Source organism: Sceloporus occidentalis, unplaced genomic scaffold (genome assembly GCF_023333645.1).
Source record: "Sceloporus occidentalis isolate IW3139 unplaced genomic scaffold, rSceOcc1.0.p SCAF_4, whole genome shotgun sequence".
NCBI classification, from domain to species: domain Eukaryota; kingdom Metazoa; phylum Chordata; class Lepidosauria; order Squamata; family Phrynosomatidae; genus Sceloporus; species Sceloporus occidentalis.
Window position 1 is genome coordinate 85,172,385 of NW_028316984.1, and position 20,364 is coordinate 85,192,748.

General features: G+C 40.8%; 1 protein-coding gene across 2 annotated transcripts in view; it reads left to right on the plus strand.

Annotated features, from left to right (window-relative positions):
- COL18A1 (collagen type XVIII alpha 1 chain) overlaps nucleotides 1-20,364 on the plus strand; it is a 224,545-nt gene that overhangs the window by 155,136 nt on the left and 49,045 nt on the right. For both annotated transcript variants that reach the window (XM_089520685.1, XM_089520684.1), the window contains 5 exons: nucleotides 3,976-4,059; nucleotides 6,786-6,845; nucleotides 15,043-15,187; nucleotides 16,202-16,311; nucleotides 18,862-18,888. In XM_089520685.1, the coding sequence (XP_089376811.1) occupies nucleotides 3,976-4,059; nucleotides 6,786-6,845; nucleotides 15,043-15,187; nucleotides 16,202-16,311; nucleotides 18,862-18,888 (426 nt within the window). The remainder of the gene's footprint in view (nucleotides 1-3,975; nucleotides 4,060-6,785; nucleotides 6,846-15,042; nucleotides 15,188-16,201; nucleotides 16,312-18,861; nucleotides 18,889-20,364) is intronic.

Below are 20,364 nucleotides of genomic sequence, written 5' to 3' on the forward strand. Positions count from 1 at the left end.
GAATGGACTTAAGCACAGATTTGCCTACAGTGATGTGGGGATGGTAGTGTTCTTCCTGTGGTGCCGGCTGGTAGAGAACTTCCATTTTCTTCAGACTGACTTCCAGCCCAAAGAGCTCTGCAGCTGTAGCAAAGCAAGATGTGAAGCACTGCAGAGCTGCTTCCGTATGGGCAACGAGGGCAGCATCATCAGCAAAAAGCAGCTCACGGACTAGATAGTTTAGAGTCTTGGTGCGGGCCCTCAGTCAAACAGGCTACCATCAGTATGGTAGCGTATATAAATGCCGTCTTCTTCTTTGGGATCTGCTGTAGCCCTTTGGAGCATCATGCTGAAGAAGATTGTAAATAGAGTTGGAGCGAGAACACAACCTTGTTTCACACCATTAGTTATTAGAAAGGGCTCCGAGAGAGCATCGCCATATCTGATTTGACCTTGCTGGCCTTCATGTAACAGGATGATCATTTTGAGGAATTGGGGGGGGGGCATCCTAATCGTTCCAGGATCTGCTACAGACCTTTTCTACTCACAGTGTCGAAGGCTTTGGTGAGGTCAACAAATGTTACATAGAGTCCTTTGTTCTGCTCTCTACATTTCTCTTGCAGTTGTCTAAGAGCAAATACCATGTCTGTAGTGCTCCTATTAGCTCTAAAGCCACATTGGCTTTCAGGGAGAAGTTCTTCTGCAATAGCAGGAACTAATCTGTTCAGTAAAATACCTAAACAGTAAATAATGTATACAACCTAAAATTCCATCCCTCAACCCTTAACTAAAATACAATCAACATTCATTAAACATTAAACATTAAGAATAAAACAAACAAACAAAAAAACCCAGAGGTGCTTATTTGCCAAAGTACAATAGATATCATCCCTCTGTATTTGCGGACTTGAAGTCCCTGTCCCTTGACCTTTTGCGGGTGGCAAATGAAGGGGGGGGAAATGGGGCACACACCCATGGTACACGCCTGTGGGTGCTTGCAGGCATGCACTGCAGTTCAAGCCAATAAGTGACCAGTGGGGTCCCACAGGGCTCTGTCCTGGGCCCAGTGCTATTCAACATCTTCATCAGTGACTTGGACGACAGAATTGGGGGCTTACTCATCAAATTTGCAGATGACACCAAATTAGGAGGAATAGCTAATACTCCAGAGGACAGGATCAAAATTCAAAATGACCTGAATAGACTAGAAAGCTGGGCCAAAACTAACAAAATGAAATTCAATACGAAGAAATGTAAAGTACTGCACTTAGGGCAGAAAAATGAAATGCACAGATATAGGATGGGGGACACCTGGCTGAACGAGACTACATGTGAAAGGGATCTAGGAGTCCAAGTAGACCACAAGTTGAACATGAGTCAACAGTGTGATGCGGCAGCTAAAAAGGCCAATGCAATTTTAGGCTGCATCAATAAAAGTATAGTGTCTAGATCAAGAGAAGTAATAGTGCCACTATATTCTGCTTTGGTCAGGCTCCACCTGGAATATTGTGTCCAGTTCTGGGCACCACAATTAAAAAAGGACTTTGAGAAACTGGAGCGTGTCCAAAGGAGAGTGACTAAAATGGTTAAGGGTCTGGAAACCATGAGGTTCCCTATGAGGAACGACTTAGGGAGCTGGGGATGTTTAGCCTGGAAAAAAGAAGGCTAAGAGGTGATATGATAGCCCTGTTTAAATATTTGAAGGGATGTCATATTGAGGAGGGAGCAAGCTTGTTTTCTGCTGCTCCAGAAACTAGGACCCAGAGCAATGGATGCAAGCTGCAGGAAAAGAGATTCCACCTCAACATTAGGAGGAACTTCCTGACAGTAAGGGCTGTCCGACAGTGGAACACACTCCCTTGGAGTGTAGTGGAGTCTCCTTCTTTGGAGGTCTTTAAGCAGAGGCTGGATGGCCGTCTGTTGGGTATGCTTTGATTGGGATTTCCTGCATGGCAGGGGGTTGAACCGGATGGCCCTTGTAGTCTCTTCCAACTCTACGATTCTATGATTCTATGAATATAGGTGAATTTCTGTTTTTGCGAGGGGTCCAGAACAGATCCCCCATGAAAATGGAGGGACAACTGTATTCTGCTGATAGCAGCAGGAGTTACAACAACACTGCACATTGTGATTATGCATTGTTCAATGCAGTTGTGCAATCCACATTGCAGTTATACATTGTGCACTGCAGTTCATTGTGTATTGGACATTGGGCATTGCAAAATGGCACTCAATCCTTGTTGCTATTCTCCATGTAATTGCGTAGTGCTGATGTAGCTTATCTCTGCATGAATATATTTATTCTATGCTGAGGGGAAGTTGGATTGCAGCCACAGGATGTTAAAAAGGATGACAAGATATCATAATTGCTTTTACAAATCAGACTATGAAGTAATGAAATTGTCTTGTGCCCTGCTTAACACCTGATATGAACCAAGGAGGTGAATCCTTAAGATAGACCATACATACAACCCTCTGCTAATTCATATAAGTTTCAGGCAGGTAAAGGCAATGTAAATATTTTAGCAGTTGTGTATTGGGCAACTACCAAAATGGCCCTTACATAAATGATTTTGTACTTCAAAAAGTGAAGTTTAAGACTCTGTGGTCAAAACATTAACATCAAACAGGTGGAGGATATAGCTCTGCCCATACAGTATTGCTGTGTCCACCCTCCATAGATGTCTTTTTTGGATGGAGTGCAAGGGGCTATCCTTTAATCTCATCCCCCTCCTCCATGATTGTCAGGTCTTAGGAGGGTTTGCTGGTGATGGTGGTTACTGATGGGGAGGTGAGGGAGCATGGAGGCAAGGGAGACTTTAACAAATGGGCTCAGTTTTGGCTTGGAAGGGAAGGAAATGGGAATGGGCTCACAGATGGAGTGCACCCTCCTATCCCTTCCCCTTGCATTGTCTGAACTGCCCCCCCTTCCTTCCCTACTGATAAGCAGCAGCAATGGCCTCTTGGGGTTTGACAGCTATTAGGTTGGAGTTTTGGATGTTTCACAAAGGGTTACAGAATAAAGACATATTTGTATGTGTGACCCACATTTACATGCACACATGTCATTAATGGGATACTGGCTTCTGTATGGTACTGTTGTTATGCCGGGGGGGGGGGGGGGGATAATGAAATGGAGTGTTACTTGAAGAAACACATTAAGATTAATCTGTGATTTACCATTTTTATTGCCCAAGTGATGGATCTCCTACAGTCTCAAAAAAGGGTCACTACTTGTTTGGAAAAGTGTCTGATCTGCATTGTTCAAATGGAAGCTTTCCTCATGGGTGGTTTAGTGCGGTAGTGCTAATTTAGAAGGGAAATGTGTACTGGAGGAAGGTACTGCAAAGAGTTATGCTAACTAGCAAGAGAATTTTAGCAGTAACCCCATGATTCTGGGTGGTGCTACCCACAATTACACAACATGCTGCTGGTTTTCTGTTTGGACTACAAATATTGAACAGAGACACTGGGTGTCTATAGAGGAATTCTTGATGCTGAGAATGTTGAATCTGTTTGCTTGATCCTTTGGAAAACTTTATACTAGAAAGCTGAACCATAGATGCGGAAGAGACCAAGATGAAATCAAGTCCAGGTCTTTACTACAAAGCTCAAAGCTCATCATCATATCACCCTCTTCACTTGCACAGATTCTGCTTAAGCTTTTCTCAGTTAACACTTTAGTTCTGATCAGAGCTGGTATGTTATCTGTGGGCCACAATGAGAGATCAATGAACTGTTTGCCTTAATTAGGCATAATATATATCAGCCATTGATCTTGCCAGGGAATCCTGTGAAATATGATTCTTGCCAATGAAAATAGGACTGAACTGTGTTTGTGTCTGATATTAATCTTGACTTAAAATGCAAGTAGGAAATGTAAGCAATCATTACGGTGTAGGGCCTGGGGGGCTATACTCCCCCACAACTGGGAGTGGTACCCTGCATTTCTAGAAAGCTGAAGAGGGACTGATATCTGTTTTTCTTGGTTTTTAGGGTGTAATTGCAGAACTGAAAGTGAAGGGAGATCCTCGAGCAGCTGAGCTCCATTGTGAGGAAGATGAAGATGATTCTGATATGGTAAGTGGCTTTCTCTTTGGCAATTTTTAGACATACACACATATTGAAAGTCTCTTGTATTGGATTAGCTCTGTTGTGTTGTAAAATCATCACTTAATCATACTTATACTGTTCCTCTCCAGATCTGCTATGGCTGCAAAGAAGAGCTTGGACACTTTTCATTTACATTTTCAGTTAACCATAGTTTGCTGTATCTTCTATGTAGGCACAGTGCTTTATTTTGGCAAGTGGAAGCAAACCAAGTTCAACCTACAAATTATGAAACTGGCTTGATTTTACTAACCATAGTTAAGGTTAACCATAGGTAAGAGTTCAAATAACATGCTAAACTGCAGTTTAAAACAAAATCAGGATCTATTGAGCTGCTTCTTGCAGCTGCACCAGAAAGTGGGCACAAACCTAGGTGGAAGTTTTGCTCATGTTGATAAATACCAGTGAGAAAACACTTTGGGATGGGGAGCCATGTTTTCATTCCACTGATCCTTGATAAGCTTGAAGCTATTACAGCATGTGGCTCCCCAGACTTCACTCACTGTGTCTGAGGAGCTGACTTTGCCAGCTGAATTATTCCCCTCTTGCCTTCTCCAGAGAGGGAAGGCAAGAGGCTAGCGATGCTCCTTGGTGGTGCTCCAAGAACTGGCAAGTTTCAATATCCCATTTAGCCAGCTGTCAAAGCATTAGCTGACTGTGCTTTGCTCCCCTTTGCCATTTCTGTGCACCTCAATGAATCAAATTGGTCCCATGGGCCAGAGGTTCCTCCCCAGTTGCGGCATTGTGAAAAAATGCAACTGAATTATGTTGAACTGCAGTTCCCCGAAGCCATAGTTAGCATTGCCAATTATCATTAATGCTGGAAGTCGCTCCTGAAGGACTGCAAAATTCTTACTCCTGGGCTTTTCACACTACACAATTACAGTGCTATTATTTAACTGCCATGCCACCATGCTGTGGGATCTTGGGATTTGCAGATTATGGAGGTGTACTCAGAATTCTCAGCCAGAGAGGTCTGGTACCTCACCAAACTACAGATTCCATATTCATCCATGTCAGCCTGGAATCATAAAGTGGTGTAATGTGAACGGGCCTCAAATATAGGCCAATATTATCTGTGTAGTTTCTGGCTGTCTATCCTGGGTCTTTGTCAGAGGTTATTCCCAGCCCTTTTCTCTGTAATTCTTTAACTAGAAGCATTGGGGATTAAACCTTTGACTTGTATGCAAAAGCAAGTGCACTAAGACCGAACAGTGACCTTTCCCATAACATTACTTAGGTTTGGATATAGGGTTTCCCCCGAAATTAGATGCAGATGAGGAGGCAGCTTCCAGAATATACATGTGAAAATATTTCAGTGCAGAAGATCAGTATTATTTGCTGATGAGAAGATTTTAAAACAAATAACATACAGCTTTTCTGATAGTGAGACATCTAGGATTTGGATTTGTATAGTGAGTAAGGTATCTTTGTATATGAGTGAACAGCCTATTTTCTTGAGGTTTGTCATGGGATTATATATCGTGGTAATGATTTCCATTCATTCTAATTACTAATTTGTAACAATAATTCATAATATTGTTGAGTTCTTGCTAGACAGTGCGTTCCATCTTTTCTCCTCTGTTTTGTTAGAAGTTTGTTTATAAATCTAGTTGTCCTGAATTAGAAATGCCCTTATTTATGAGCTGAATTGGAGACTGAGGTTAGTGGAGAATACCTGTCCAAGTAATGAGCCCAGATCGCATTTTTTTAATTAAAAAGGTTATAAATATATTGGTTACAGTTGGATAGGCTTGGCCCAGAGCCTGGGTACAGATCTGGGCATCAGTTGACCTTCCTACCAGCTGATTGCAACCCATTCATCAGTTGACCCACCTACCAGCCAAAGGAAACCTGTTCACACAGCCTGCCTTTAGGTAGCACTGGAATTACAGGTACTGGAATCGACTTGGTGGACTGTGTGGTTCCCCTAATATCTGGGAACATGGCACAGCCATTTGCCCCTGAACTGGGCATGAGCTTCCTTATCATGTATGACTGGCACATGGGCACTGTCTACCCCCAAAGATCCAGTCCCCAGTACCAAAACCACCCAAATCTCTATCAGTATTAACAGTGTGATAATGAAAGAGTAAAGTAATCGTCTATACAAAATCTCATGATTAATGCTGACTGACTGTTGGCATGGTGGGGACGCAGTTTATGTGGCCCAGGAGTGACCCAGAGTGAAGCCTCCACTTGTTCTGTGCCCCACTCCTGCCAGCCAAGCCCTGGTTAAATGCCTGTACTGCAGCCATTCACTCGAAACCACAAGGTTGCGAGTTCAAGACCAGCAAAAGGGCCCAAGCTCGACTCAGGCTTGCATCCTTCCGAGGTCGCTAAAATGAGTACCCAGACTGTTGGGGGCAAATTAAGCTTACTTGCTAATTAGCTTACTTGCTGTTCACCGCTATGATCTTTGGAATAGCGGTATATAAATAAATAAAACAAATCCTACTCCATACCACAGTTTGGGAAAGAAAAATGTCCCTGATGCCTGGAACATGGCTCCTGCCCTCACTTTGCCCACAGTTGTGATCTGTAAGTTGGCACTCCCTGTAAGCAGGCAACTGCACTCTTCAGAGAATTAGTTGATTAAGCCAAATACATTCATTAGTCCAGCCGTCCTTTGTTCATATCTGTTGACCTAGAAGAATGCTTATCCCTTTTTTTTCCCTTCTTAAAAAATTATTTAGATGTCTGGAGACGGTGGAAGCGGAATTGAAGAAAAGCCACGATTATTAGAAAAGGAAAGGGTGAGTCCAAGACCATTATTATTTAGTGTTAATGCTTTTCAGTATAGAAATGCTTTTTAACTCTCAAAATTAGCCTTGATGTATGCAGACTGCTGCTCCTTCACTTCCCCCTCTTCCTCTTCGTTTGTTACTATTAAGTGATTATGATAATAATAATTTGTTTTCTTCTGGCTGTTGCAAATGGATGGTTTGGTTGACATTTTGATAATCTGTAACATCTTTTTATGATGAGCAGGTGAGGCCACCCTCCAGAGTATTTGGTAAGCAAGTGTTGCCTTTCCTTTGAACAGCAAGTAAAGTGATAAAGCTGCTTATGCAGAACTAAATTTGAAGAGGTCGAGCTAATGGTAGACTGAAAACTGCAAGGTCAACACATGCCAGCCAAGCCTGGCCCACCCACTGTTGGCCCATACACTTGCAAATAACTTGATTCTGAGCCACCTCACTCTCAAAAGGGCCATTTAAAATGAGAAATGATCTTTGTCCACTGTGAAAGTGTCCAACAACTGAAGATATTATATTTAGAGCTTAAAGACCTATGGAAGTCTGGTTTGATTTCCTTCTGTAACTTTGCACTCAATGAGTACTGTCAGTATATTAAGCATTTTATGGGCTGTAGTAGTCGCCTTAACCAGAGAATTTATCATCTCCCATGAATGGAAAAGGGAAGAGCGGGGAAAGATTTGCCACATTAATTGGCAGCATGGAGCAGGAGGAGTTGGAGGCAGTGGAAGAGAGGGTAGAATGGGATTGAATTGATTTTGAAAAGGCTCTTCTAAAAATCCAAAAGGTTAAGTAGCAGCAACAACAAGTAACAACTCAATGCTAACTCAAACCAATGATGCATCAAGATAGAAGGACCTGTCTTATACATAACTGATTAATTGGTCTGTGTCTATCAGGAAAAAAAGAGTCCATCAGCTGGGGTTGTTTTTTTTAATCTTTATTACCTGAGATCTTTTATAAGGAGGGTGAGGAGTTTTGACCTTCTGGATGTTGATCTATTTTGCCTCCTAGGAGACCCAGCCAGCATAACCCTAGCTCCATGAGTTGTAATCTAACTCTGAGAGAAGCTTAATCCTGGTAGGTTTGATGGTGAGCAATAATAAAGCATAACAAAAAAAAAAACCAATTAAAAAAGTGGTGGCGGAGCAATCGATACCGAGCTGCGGATCGTATCTGCTCTTTGCGGCCGTGAATGCTCAGAGTCCGTGCAGCTCCCGTTTCGTTTACATTTCAAAACGAAAAACAAGCTTAGAATCTGGAGCATCAGATCCTCAAACGAGCCCCTCTGCCTCCCCTTTATCGGGGGGGGGGGGATACTTTTGAGCTAGTGATACCTAACCCCACTGCCCCCGTCGCCGCAAAGCCGCAATCACGCTCCGGAGCCTTTCTTCAGAGGGTGATCAAGGCACTGCCATGCCACTGGAAGTCCCAAAGAAAGCTACTTTTGAGGCAGAACAAACCTGGGTAGTATGGGTATGATAAAGGCTCATACAGGAAAAGGTGTTTGGTTAACATTTTTAGGATTTTATATGTGATAATTTGCCTACTGAATCCTGCTTGAAAATAAACTAGTAGCCTGTTTTGTTTAATACACCACTGGTACCATATACTTGTCTAAACTCAGCTCCAGCTAAGAAGCAGATCATGACATTTTGCTAGCAGCAGTTTCTCAACAGTCTATAACTGTTCCTCACATGAAGAACAATTGTAGTGGTTAATAAGAGGTTATCAGGATACATATGTTTTTTGCTTCCAAGTAGAGGTTACACTTGGCATATAACTTAAATGATATATAGGTCACATGTTGTGTGCCTTCATGTCATTTCTGACTTATGGAAACCCTGAGGTGATCTTATCATATGGTTTTCTTGGCAAACTTTGTTCAGAAGGAGCTTGCCATTGCCTTCCTCTGAGGCTAAGAGAGTCTGATTGGCCCAAGGTCATCCAGTGGGATTGGAATCCTGTCCTGCGAGAGTCCCAGTCAAACACAAACATACCACACTGGCTCTCATATGTCACGTGTGTGTGTGTGTGTGTGTGTGTGAGAGAGAGAGAGAGAGAGAGAGTTGTTTCTGTACTTATAAACAATGGTTTAAAGCAGTCCAGATTTTTATTACCCGGAGATAGATTTCCTACTGTACCAAAGAGTCCAAAGATGATTTGCTAATTATCATCTTTCCACCAGGTGTGCAGTGCAGCCTTGAAACATGTCCGGGTGTGCTAATCCAAACAGTGTGCTCAAGAGTAGCCATTAATAGTGCTGAGGATGTGAGGTTGATCCAGAGCAGTAATGTACTGAGGTGGCTGATCAAGCTGGACTCTTCCATTTCCTGTCAATGGAGATTTGCTGCTGCTGAGTTTCTGGCAATGGTTTGTCATCCTTGGCATACTAGTGGCTGTTTCAATGGTGCATCACATAATTACAGACTTTTAATTTTTTTTTTGTCTTCAAATACTTTCTGTGTCTGGCTAGCCAGGTCTAATTAGTTTTATTTATGAGGGTTCATGACACTGACTTTTCTGTTTCCCCCCCTTTCAAGAGCAGGTTGAGTGGGAAGGGTTATACCTGCTGCTCCAATAAAATGGTTTGAATTACAGAGTACAAAACAACAAGATTAAGAGATTAAGATTAAGATTAAGATTATGGCTGGTGGGATTGAGTGCTCCTGTGATGCAAGAGGCTATGCTGACGGCAGCAGTGCTGCCAGCAGAGTCTACCATGTAATACAGGCATTTGCTGAGGAGTCAGACTAAATGTGCCAAACAGCTATTGGGGGCAGGGACATTAGTGAAAGATCCCCTAAGGACAATGGCAGTGGCAATATAGCTAATGCTTGTTAGTACTGGGCCTTTTGAAGATCTTCTACCATGAAAACCCTATGATAAGACAATTCAAAATAAAACAAGAGAGAGTGCTCCCAGGTCAGATGGCACTCATTAGACTACTGGGGTAGACCAGAGGACAGCTATGAATATCAGTGTAGCTAATGATGTAACTGGACTCAAGTCAAAAGGACAGTCAGCTGTTGACATGCTCAGAGGTGAAAAACAAGTCTGAAGGAGCACAGCTCATATTATAGTAATATGGATTGTGAGAAGTATGAATCAGAAGCTAGGCATAGTAAAACAAGAAATGAAATGAGTGGACATGAATAGGACATTTTGAATCAGATACTGTAATTACACAGTGTTTTACTCAGGAAATGAAAACCTGGCATTTATAGTGAGAACAGATGTAGCAAAAGCAGTCAAAGGATATCATGCAGAGTCCGAATGAATAATATCAATAAGACTTCAGGGGGAAAAACATCAATATAACCTTAATCCAAGTTTATGTTCCAACTACAGAGGCAGAAGGAAAAAAAAAGAGATTCTGTGCTGGAGTCCAGGAGGCGATTGATCACACACCAAACATGACTTATTGTTAATCATTGGCAATAGGGATGCAAAATTAGAAAACAGAGGAAAATCAAAGATTTTATGAAAAGTTGGCCTAGGATCAGGAAATGAAGCAGGAGACTGGCTGACTAAATTTTGCAAGGCCAACAATTTGTTCATCAAAAATACATTCTTTTAGCAACCCAAAAAGCAACTAGATATGTGGGCATTGCCTGATGGCCAATATAGGTGTCAAATAGACTACATAATTGGAAGCACAAGATGGAGAAGCTCCATTCTGCAAAATCAAGACCAGAATCAGATTGTGGCATATACCATGAATTACAAATGTCAAATATTAGAATAAAGCTAAAGAAGAACACTAAACCAATCATCATGTCTAACTACAACCTGAAGAACATCCCCATAAAACTTAAAGATAATTTAAAAAATAGATTTGCATTATTAAGCCTAACTAACTAGGAGCCAGAAGAACTCTGGACTGAAACCAGGGGCATTGTCAGGAATGAATGCAAGAAGACACAATCTGTAGCCAAAAAGAAAGAGAAGTTTCAGCAAATGACAGATGAAACTTTTCAAGCAGTTAAGGATAGATGAGAAGCAAGAGTAAAAGGTGACAGAAATACAGTCAGAACCCTGAATGCAACTGTTCAATAACTTGTGTGAAGGAACAAGGAGAACTACTATAATAATAATCAATGTAGATAAATAGAAGGTGACAACAAAAAAGGAAGAACAAGAGAGCTCTTCTACAAGGTATGAGAAATTAAAGGGATATTTAAGACAAGGATGGGGAGGTTCTGTGATTAGCAGGGAAACTCATTACATGACCAAGTAGAAATTTAAAAAATGGAAACAGTACACAGGAAACTATATTAAAAAGACTAAAGTGTGACAGGTTTATTCAAGGAAGAACCATGTCAAGACAAAACTCCAGTTTTAGAAAGTGAAGTGGAAGCTACACTCAGAACATTTAGGAGAAATAAATTGCCAGGAACAAAAAGGCGTAACATTAGAGTTGGTTCAATCCATAGAGACAAAATCCACTCTAGTTCTAACTGAAATCGGTCAACAAATATGGAACACAAAACAGAGATTGGAAACAGTCAATATACAGTCCAATCCCCACAAAAATTGATACCAGGGATTGCAGTAACCACAGGACCATTCCATTGCATTCATTTCCCATACAAGCAAAATGATGCTCAGAATTCTACAACAAAGACTTTTACTATATATGGAGTGAGAAATGCCAAATGCCCAACCTGAGTTCAGGAAAGAAAGAGGTACTAGCGGTCACATTGCAAACATATATTGGATAATGGATTGCACCAAAAATTTCAAAAGAAAATCAGCCTGTGCTTTAAAGATTCTAGCAAAGCCTTTGATTTAAAAAAGAATTATTTTAAAGCATGTATAAATTTTTAAAACAATGATTTTAAAGAATATAGATTGTTAGCTATTAATTAGCTATTTTACATTTAATGCCCAATTCTTACTCATCAGGTTACCAGTTATAAAGGATAATATGTATAAAGCCATCCCCCCCGCCTATTCCCTTGAATTCATCTTGCAGCTAATTTTTCACGTTAATTTTCTTCAATGTTAACTTCCAGTTTATGTTTGACCTTAGCGCTGGAAACTATGATCTCTTAAAATGCTATGCATGTATTCGTTTGTTAGGCCTGTGTTCTGTTTGTTCATCACACAGATGTTTCACATCTCTGTGTGAGTTCTCTAATGTTTGCCTCCTGGCTTGTAGACCTCCACAGTGACATCTAATTTCTTGCCACATATTGACAACACAGTCTTTGGATGTAGTTTCCACTGCTCCAGCTTACTCTTTGAATCTGCCATTATCTTCTTTATAGGCTTATACAGAATATTGATCTAAGATCCTTACCAAAAATGGGTTGCAGTGCTCCAGAAATACAATGCTACCTCCTTGTTCAAACCGCTGTTTGTAAAGGGAAAAAAAAGGAGATAGAATTAGGAAGTCACTTCATTATGTCCACAGACCAGCTGATGAATGGGGTTTCAGTCTTATTAGCTTCCCAGCTGCTTTGCATATTATCTGAAAAAATAAGTTTTTCTTCATGCTTCTTCTCAGGGGATTACAAGAAATCTCAGCTTGGCTCCCAGACAAGTGTCATATCTCAGCCAAAAGTAGTTTAAGATCAAATTGCTAAAGCAACCACTTCATCATAGGGAGGCAAGGATGGCCTTCCCTAGGTTTATTTTTCTAAAGTACATTACTTTTGTATCATTTTTAAAAATCACCTGGTATATATTTACATAAAAAACAGCATAGTGCAATGGTTTAAGTGTTGGACTATAATTTAAGTCATTTCCGACTTATGGCGACTCTAAAGTGAACAAAGTTTTCTTGGCAAGATTTGTTCAGAGGACATTTGCCATTTCCTTCCTCTGAGGCTGAGAAAGTATGACTGCCCCTGGTCCTCCCTGTGGATTTTCCTGGCAGAGTGGAGATTTGAACCCTGATCTTCCAGAGTCCTAGTCCAGCACACAAACTGCTACACTACACCGGCTTGGACCAATATTACAAAATTTTAAAACAAACAAAAAGTCATTAGTGAATAAGCAGCTAATGTTTCTCTTTCTTTAAAACTGGATCAAAGTTCTTGTTCCTGTTCTTAACTAGTTAGTTTTTATTAATTTTCCCCCATTTCATTATTATATTTACTTCAATGATTTATTGTCTTCAATACATGTTGGATTGTGGGGTGATTCATACATATTTGAAACTAATAATGAAAGTTAATATGTATTTCCTTTTTAGAATAAGCACAGCCATGCACCATTTGAGCTTTTGGTTTTTTAAAAATGCTTTTATACATTAGAAATTTGAACCTGGAAGTTTCAATATTTGGGCTGATAGTGGATATTTTCAGTGGTGAATGAAAATATTCAAAAGTAGTAGACATCTAGGCATAAAGTCATCATCACCCCAATGTCCTTTCATGTATTGATGAACTCAGCAACTCTTGCCTTTTCCTTTGTTGTCATCTGACTGGACCAAGGCTGCAAAAGACCCACAATCAAAGGGTCTGGCCCAATGTTTTTTATGGCCCCCATGATCACCTTGGTTCCTTTCTCCTTAGTGTTATGATTGCATTTTAATAACCATAGCTGCGTCTTAGGAATCCTGGAGCTTAGGGGCGAGGCACTAGACTAAAGGATCTCTGTGGCTGAGAATTCTAAATACAAATTCCCTCAACTGCATATCCCAGGATTGCATAGGATGTTGCCATGGTGGTTAAAGTGGAATCAGAGGGCGACAATGGTATAGTGTGAAAGGGTCCTAAGTACACAATAAAGATGCTTTACTGTATGTAAATTTGTATGTATGAAAGGAGGACCATACTAGTTGCAGCCATGACATAAAGCCATTGTGTTTCTTAGAAGATGGCCTTTGAGTCCTCAGAGCAAGGATTTTGGCAGTGTGTGGTCCTGAAAGCAATGCAGTAAAATTCTGGAGCTGTTTAGCAGCTCTCTGGAAAGACTGATGATTGTACTCAAAATAATATTTTATTGTATACTGTGCAGAATGAATACAGTTAAATTGTGTGTGTGTGTGTGTGCACACAAAGGATGCTTTTTGTTTTACACCCATATTATTTATTAATTTGTCCTTCTGTCTCAATTCCCAGCACTCTCAAGGCTATAATCTCATTGAAAGCAACAAGGACACCAATTTTAAATGCACATTATATAAAGAGAGAGAGAGAGAGAGAGAGAGAACAGCAGACAGAAACAGAGAGGCAACTATTTATTTATGACATTTTTGTCCTACCATAGTTCCAAAGACCCAAAGGCAATTTGCAGGTTTTCCCCTTAGTTCTTTATTCACAACAACCCAGTCAGATAGGTCAGGCTGAGAGAGAACACTTCTAAATTTACCCAGTCAGCTTTCTGGTGAAGTGGGTATTTTAATCTTGAACTCTCTAATAATAGCCTATTGTTGTTGTATGCCTTTAAGTAGTCTGTGATTTATGGCAAGTCTAAGGCAAACCTATCATGGGGTTGTCTTTGGGAAGATATGTTCAAGGGAGGTTTGCCATTGCCTTCCTTTGAGGCTGAGAGATTCTGACTTGCCCAGGGTCATCCATGGTCAAGCAGGGATTGGAACCCTGGTTTCCAAAGTCCTAGTCCAACACTCAAACAACTACACCACTCCAGCTCCTAATGATAGTCTGACACTCTTAAAAACATTATTTCACATTGACAAACAATAATCCTCAAGTGTTTCATGCAACAGGAAAGAATAATGAAACAATGTGGGAAACACGTTCATAGAAGAAAGTGCCCCCAGGACACAAATTGTTAAAAATCTGATTCTGGATTAGTTTGATCTGTGGATATGTAAGGAAATCAATTTTTTCCTTATGCGTTTGGATATGGAACACACATGCCACCCAGTGGCCAAAGGCCTAATTGTTCCACATCATCTCTTGACTTCTCTGTTCAGAGATTTCTTCATAGTCCTGAAGCCAGGGATAGGTGGAGGCATGGATGGATGGACAAACAGACAGGCAGACATATCATAACAGATATTTTTTAAAACCCTAGAAATTTCTGGAAAACTTTAAATGTTTGCACTGTATCAGTCATAAGCTTTCATTACCTTTTACTCTAATGGTACTGTTTTGAATAGTTATATGGTAAATTTAGCCTGGATGCAAGCAAATAATTTAGAAGAGGGCAGACATGGGCTTCAGTTATCTATTGCAAAGCCAGTGAAAGTTTATTCCAATGCTGTTGTTATCACCAGGTGCCCCCAATTGTCTCAAGTCTACCAGTGCCGCCTCCTGTCACTTCTCCTCCCGTTGCCAAAAAGCCCACGCAGCTGGAAGAGACAATCCATTTGCACATGGACCTTACAGAACCAAAAGAGAAACCACCATCTGCTGCAGGAGGTAAGGCTAGTTTTTAAAAAGTTGGCAGTCACAAAAAGGTGGGAGGGAATAAGTATAATTAAAGATCTGACCATTCATGTCCTCTGAATAAGAATGGAAAAAAGAATCTCCAAATAGCACTTATTCTTCATAAAAAGCAAAGGGTGTTGTGCCAAATATAAGGAAATCTTTGGTGTCTGTGTTAAGATAATTTAAAATTAGGCTGATTATTAGGTGCATGCAAAAATATGTAAGCTTTAGATCTCGCCAGAGCTTTTCATAAGGCGAGATGTTGCCAAAGAATAAATGAACAAAATTGTGAGAGTGAGACAAACTTCATTTACTGAGATTTTCTGAGATCTCATCCCTTCTAAGCATGAGGTACAGTCACCCACTTGGCTTCTGTTAACTTATCTTTGGCACCATCTAAAATTTGTGGGCAGCCCCCACTCTTGTGGGCTGCACCATCATGTCCATCTGCATGTCCAGGTAAATGAGGAACCATGGCACATCACTTCTCCTTACCATTTTTGGCTGGACTGAAGGATGAAATTAGGGATTCTTGGGGGTAGAAAAGTGGAACTGTCACATTTGTGAATAGTTTTGTTTTCAACTATTTTCAGACAATTTCAAACAATTTAAAAATAAAAATGGGAAGGGTTTCAGGGGGCTTTGCAGGACTGCTAGGACTGGAGGCTATATAAATGGGGCTGGAGACCACTGCATCTTTCATCATTCTGATCTAAAACTATCTTCAGATACATTAGTATATGTTTAAAAAGCTGTCTGGTTTGTCATTCCCTCTGTTTTCCTCTGCAAAAGTATCAGTGTGTTTTGCCTACGAATGTAAAGAGAGCCACATAACAGCTAGATTTCAAACTCTCAAGTTATCTATGGCAGTGTTTTTATGTTGAATCTGAACATTGAACACACAGAGGTATTGTTTCAAGATTTTGCAGCAACTCCTTTGTCTTCCTCTTCCCTCCTTTATTTTTTTTTTAATGAACAGATTCTTTTTAACTTTTTCCTCCATAGTGGGAGCCAAAGGTGAGAAAGGAGACTCTGGTGAAAAAGGTGAACGTGGCCCCAAAGGGGACTCTGGACTTGGTGGAGTTTTGTCAACAGGTGGTGCCAAAGGTGAAAAGGTAAACTGAGGATATATAACACTTCTTAGTCATTTTCTTCAAAGGTGACAGATATGTAACTGGGCTTGTCTAAATAAGGAACAAGACACAAAGACAGTCAACCAGCATATTTGATCTGCCCTGCTAAAAGTTTTTTTTTTAGTATGACCCCTTCTCATTTTCTGTCTTGGACCTTGCCCCCCCACCCCCCACCCCAAAAGATATTTTGCCAGCATGAAGAAAACAGTGAATTTATATGATCTGTAAAGTGAAGCTTCACCAAAGCTGATTATTTTAGTGCATATGTGAACTCCAAGGGGATCTGCTTGGGATTGTCACAGGGATTGAGATGTGTAGAGATGGAGAAAGAATAAGTTACACCCAGGGGATATATATCTATATTTTTGGAAGGAATGCAAGTGGAGTGATTCTAAAACAGCTTTCGGGGGGGGGGGGGGGTAGGGTGGAGAATCCACCTGTTTATTTTCTGCCATACTTAAAATTATTTTTGCTACACTGCCTTTCCATCATTTTAAAGTTGATCATGTTTTCACACTCATATTTTATGCTGAATATATGATGCAGGAGCTGGAGCTGCAAGCTAGAGTAGAAGACCTGTGTGGTGTAGACCGTGTTAGGAAGAAAATGTTAAAGCCTAGAAAAAGAAGAGGCTTCTTGTACACGTTCTGAGATAACGATGCCTGAATACCAAACTTTTCTTTTAGCTGTTGGACAAAACTGAAGCTTATAAGAGGAGAGGTTTGGATTGTGCTTCCATGATCAACGTATTCATTATTTCATCCTATAACTTAATGCTGTGCAGATGTTGTACTTCAGTTTCCATCATCCTTCGCTGCTGACTAGTTAGTCAGTCAGTCAACCTTTATTAGGTATACAACAACAACATACATTTACAATAAAACTTCAGGATCGTTATTAAAATTTAAGCCATAATCTTGTTGTCTCCACCAGAAAATTGGCCATTAGCCTGATAATATGCGGGTTCAGATCTTCCAATAAGTATTCTACTGATAACCCATCCAAACAGATATTCATTTCCAATAACCTTCTTAACAATTTTCCCCTCGGAATTATATACAATTGTGGTGATCCCTGGGGCAATGAGCCCTGTGCGTGGCTCTTACTCCCAGGGAGTCCCTTAAACTTTCCCCTAGAGTCTCCTAGGTCTCCATTCCCGCTCCCTGCTGAGCTGAATGAGACCCCTTGAGATCCTGTATTCTTCGCTGCCACCACCCAGTGAATCTTAATGAATTACGTTTCCCTAAGCACACACTGGGACTTGCTAGGGAGAGATCTAGTTTCCATTCCCTTGTTAATTTAGCAACCAGTAGCTGAGCTAAGACGCATGTACAGGAGCAGAGAGAGACAGCAGATACTTTTAAAGAAAGATATTTATTTTAAAGAAACAGCATAGGATAGGAAGGTATCATTCATGCAAAGCCTCCTTGCCTTGCAGGTATAGAAAGCATAGTTACAAAGTATTCATTTCAGGCAAGCTATTAGATAAACATAACAAAACCTAGACGCACTAGCTAACACAGTTCCTAGCTACTCACACAGTGATGGGATTTGCAGTTCGTGTTGAGTTTCTGGATGCAGGGAGCTGGCTTCTTGCCAACTCCACCTGCATTCCTCACAGCTGGTTCCCCAGCTGCCCAGAGAACAAAGAAAACATCTGGTTTCCCCCAAGAGGAGGGAGGGAGAAACAAAAGACCACATGGTCGCAAAGGGTTTTTAAAGGCTACTCAAGGAATGTTCTTGAATCTCCCGGTCCTACTCTCTGATTGGTCAGTTAGACCTTACATCAGCTATTATGTCACAGCTCATTAGCATGTGATGTCAGCCCTCATTAGCATGTACCTCCCACCAGATTAACCCTTTGTGGTTCAGGAGAAGTCCCCAAATGACTGGAAGGCCCAGTCATTACAACAATGGACAAAGCAATACAATGGCCTGTTACAGACTGCCAAAATAAAGCTGCTTCGGGTCTCTTTGGAGGTATGCTATTTAAATGATGCATGGGTCCTAAGAGTCCGGAGGTCGCACCAAAGCCACACTCCATTCCTAAGCACCAGAGTGCAGCTTTTGGTGCAGCTTCCGGATTCTTAAGATGCATGCATCATTTAAATAGCATACCTCCAAAGAGACCCGAAGCAGCTTTATTTTGGCAGTCTGTAACAGGCCAATATGATGGAGAACATCTGGAGCTTGATCACAGTGACATACACGATTCAAAAATGGGGTCTGCAAATATCTGCCCATTGAGGGGTGTACATTCAGTCTTGCAAACAAAAAGGCCTTCCTCGACACCAGCAGTGAAAGGGTTTGAAAATAATCTGGAATCTTACCCTGCTGACTAGTTAAATTGAGTTGCCATCCAAGATCTGGAGAACCAAATACTGCCCATCCCTGCTTTAACCTGTTATTCCTGAACATCTTTCTTTTTCCTTTATCGATGAGTGAATATTTCAAAGTATGATAATATTGCATTGGACTATTGCATTGGATTATTGTTGCCCTACACTGAAATGTTGGGTTTTTCTCTTGTAGGGAGAAAAAGGAGAGCTGGGTGTTAAGGTGAGCACAGCTGCTACACTGTTTTTTTTTTTAAATTTGGTTTCAGAGAAGTATTGTGATGAAAGTTTACGCCATGATTTCTGTCATGGTGCTAGGGTTGGAAGGAATATTCGAAAATATTTGATACATGTTTTTCAAGTGTTGAGAAACTGTGAAGAGAGGAATCCTGGACGGATGATCATCTTTGCAGTTTGGGACTTAATTTGTGCATAATTCATACAAGGTTGCTTTGTGCAGGAAACAGCATTTTCTGCATGGGAAATAATATTTCAATCCAGAAACATTAATTCCTGTGCAGAAAATGCTGTGTTCTGTACAAAATTTGCACATGGTTAATTTGCATAGAAAACATCATTTTCTGTGAGGAAATTAATGTTCCCTATACAGAAAATCCTGTTTTCTATGTAAAATAATGTTCAAATTTTGCACAGAATAAGTCCCGAATTGCAGATAGCCCTCAAAAACTGCAGCCAAATTGCTCAGTGGCTAAAATTCTTTGCTGTTGTGAGAGTAGGAGTGGGGTATGGAGAACCAGATGTGGGAGAATAAAATCGAGTGGCCTGGAATAGGGCATAGTTGTGTGGAGCTCTGAACAGGAGCACTACACATGGCAACATTTCCACTGTAAATTTCTAATTCTTTGTAAACTAGAAATTCATCAAGTGAATCATCTCCAAGATGTAGTATAAGTCTGCAGCATAACTGTTGTAGTTATCCTAACCAGAGAAAAAAATGAAAATCAAAGGCGGGATACAGACCGCCCAAAAAGGCTAAGTGTCCATCGTGTAAAAATGACAGTGCCCGTGTGTACAGGGCGCAGCCATTTTGACACTCCCGTCACATGCTAGGGGTGAGGCCAGTATGGGTGGTGCACCCTCAGCCAACCCCTAGCACGTGACGGGGGCGCAGTTTAGGCCTGTCTGGAGAAGGCCAAAGTTATGCTGAGAAGAATGCTTCTTAGCGTGATTGGTATGTCTAGAGACTATTGCTATGCCTCATCTCTAGCCACCATATGGTGTCAAATCAGTAACTAGTCTTACTGTGTATGGGAACAAAGTGGTGGGTTTCTAATCTGATAACGTTAAAGAGTATTGAGATTGGACTGCTGGTGCACAGCCATACCCCAGCATTGCTGCCAATACCATGACTGCAGCCTAAGCTATTAACATTCAAAGACAATGTTGTTCACCTCCATATCCTAATGATATATGGTTAGAAACTGGAGAGTTCCAAGTGTGGCATTGACGCCTTTCTTCAAGGCAGCAGATCAACATGTGCAGTTTGTTGTGGCCCCGTAGCTGAAAACATGAGTCAGATACTTCCATCCAGTTTCCTGTACTGGTTGTTCTATTTTGATTTTCTTTTAAATATATATTTTATTTTTATTGCCTTTATTATCTCTTCTTTTTTTAAAAAAATGATCAGATTTTAGATATACAGTCTGCCCTTGGCTTATGCAGGGGATCTGTTACCGCC